Source organism: Nanorana parkeri, unplaced genomic scaffold (assembly GCF_000935625.1).
Source record: "Nanorana parkeri isolate BGI_ZX_2015 unplaced genomic scaffold, ASM93562v1 scaffold1537, whole genome shotgun sequence".
Taxonomy (NCBI): Eukaryota; Metazoa; Chordata; class Amphibia; order Anura; family Dicroglossidae; genus Nanorana; species Nanorana parkeri.
Window position 1 is genome coordinate 192,715 of NW_017307805.1, and position 1,287 is coordinate 194,001.

A 1,287-nucleotide genomic window follows, 5' to 3' on the forward strand; every position below is an offset into this window, starting at 1 on the left:
GAGTATATATGAAAAGGACTGATCTGCAGTTTTGGTGCCATTACTTGTCCACCCATGTGCCAGAGGATCGAGGTGGTGAATGGCATTGCCCTACACTGGTGGATGGTGGTGCTCACTCTTGGTATCTGTCAGTAAAAAAGAGCAGTGTGGGTGAGTGGGGCCGGGTGTGACCATCTCCCCCCCGTGGCTTCACTGGTCAGGCAGCTGCTGGGTGCCCACTCCAGTCATTGCACACTAGTTTGCATCCCGTGGTGAGGGGGCGGTGTGTCAGCCCCCACATTGCCCACCTGGGAGTAGACATCATCTGGCGTCTGTTGCTGGATCCCTGGCGGGGTCATCCTCTTCTCCTTCTGCCTCCGGTTACAGAACCACACTCGGACGACCTCCTTCTCCAGCTGCAGGCTGTCGGCCAGGTTGGTGATCTCCTGAGCTGAGGGTTTGGGGCATTTGAGGAAATGGCTCTCCAGTGCCCCCTTGACGCTCACCTCGATGGAGGTCCTCTTCTTCCTCTTCCTTCCCTGGGCGGCGATTTTATCGATGCTGGTGGGGCTGCCCGTGGACGAGTCGGCCTCCTCCAGCCACTTGTTGAGCAGGGGCTTTAGCTTGCACATGTTCTTGAAGCTGAGCTGCAGCGCCTCGAACCTGCAGATGGTGGTCTGGGAGAAGACGTTGCCATAGAGGGTGCCCAGGGCCAGGCCCACGTCCGCCTGGGTGAAGCCCAGCTTTATCCTCCGCTGCTTGAACTGCTTGGCGAACTGTTCTAGGTCATCCGAGGTCGGGGTGTCCTCGTCGGAGTGCGGGTCGTGGCTGTTCACCCCGTGGTGTTGCTGCGGTTGCTGCTGCTGCTGCTGCTGTTGGTGGTGCTGCTGATGCTGCTGGTGGTGGTGATGATGGTGGTGGTGGTCCCCCAGCTCGGGTGTATCCCCCCTGACAAGGCCCGGGTGGACCAGGCTCTGGCTCCCCGGGGGAGGGCTCAGCATACCGTTCACAGTGAATGCACCGGACTGGGAGTAGAGGAGAGCCTGCTGCTGTTGTTGCTGCTGCTGCTGTTGTTGCTGCTGCTGGGCTCCTCCTGTCATGGACTGGATGTGAGACGCGGCTGCCGCTCCCCAGCCGCCTTGATGCCCTTGGTGGGGTCCGAGGTGAGGCGGTCGGTGGTGCAGGGCAGCCCCCGGATGCAGTTCGTCCCTCCCAGCTCCCCCCTTCACGTCCTGCTGTTGCTGGGGGTGCTGCGGGCTGCCGGTCATCCCCACCGGGCTGCTGGACCAAGGGGAGCCCGCCTCGGCC

General features: G+C 61.8%; 1 protein-coding gene across 4 annotated transcripts; it reads right to left on the reverse strand.

The window, feature by feature from the left end:
* Positions 1–210: 210 nt before the first annotated feature.
* POU3F3 (POU class 3 homeobox 3) lies at positions 211–1,281 on the reverse strand. 4 transcript variants are annotated; one of them, XM_018570472.1, is made up of 2 exons: positions 1,230–1,281; positions 211–860 (listed from the first exon to the last, which is right to left on the reverse strand). In XM_018570472.1, the coding sequence occupies exons 1-2, from the start codon at positions 1,245–1,247 to the stop codon at positions 225–227; spliced, it is 654 nt and encodes a 217-aa protein (XP_018425974.1). In that variant the 5' UTR covers positions 1,248–1,281; the 3' UTR covers positions 211–224. The 4 variants fall into 4 exon arrangements, with proteins under 4 accessions (XP_018425974.1, XP_018425973.1, XP_018425972.1 ...); XM_018570471.1 differs by having other exon boundaries at positions 211–854; positions 1,098–1,281; XM_018570470.1 differs by having other exon boundaries at positions 211–1,062; positions 1,096–1,281.
* Positions 1,282–1,287: the final 6 nt, after the last annotated feature.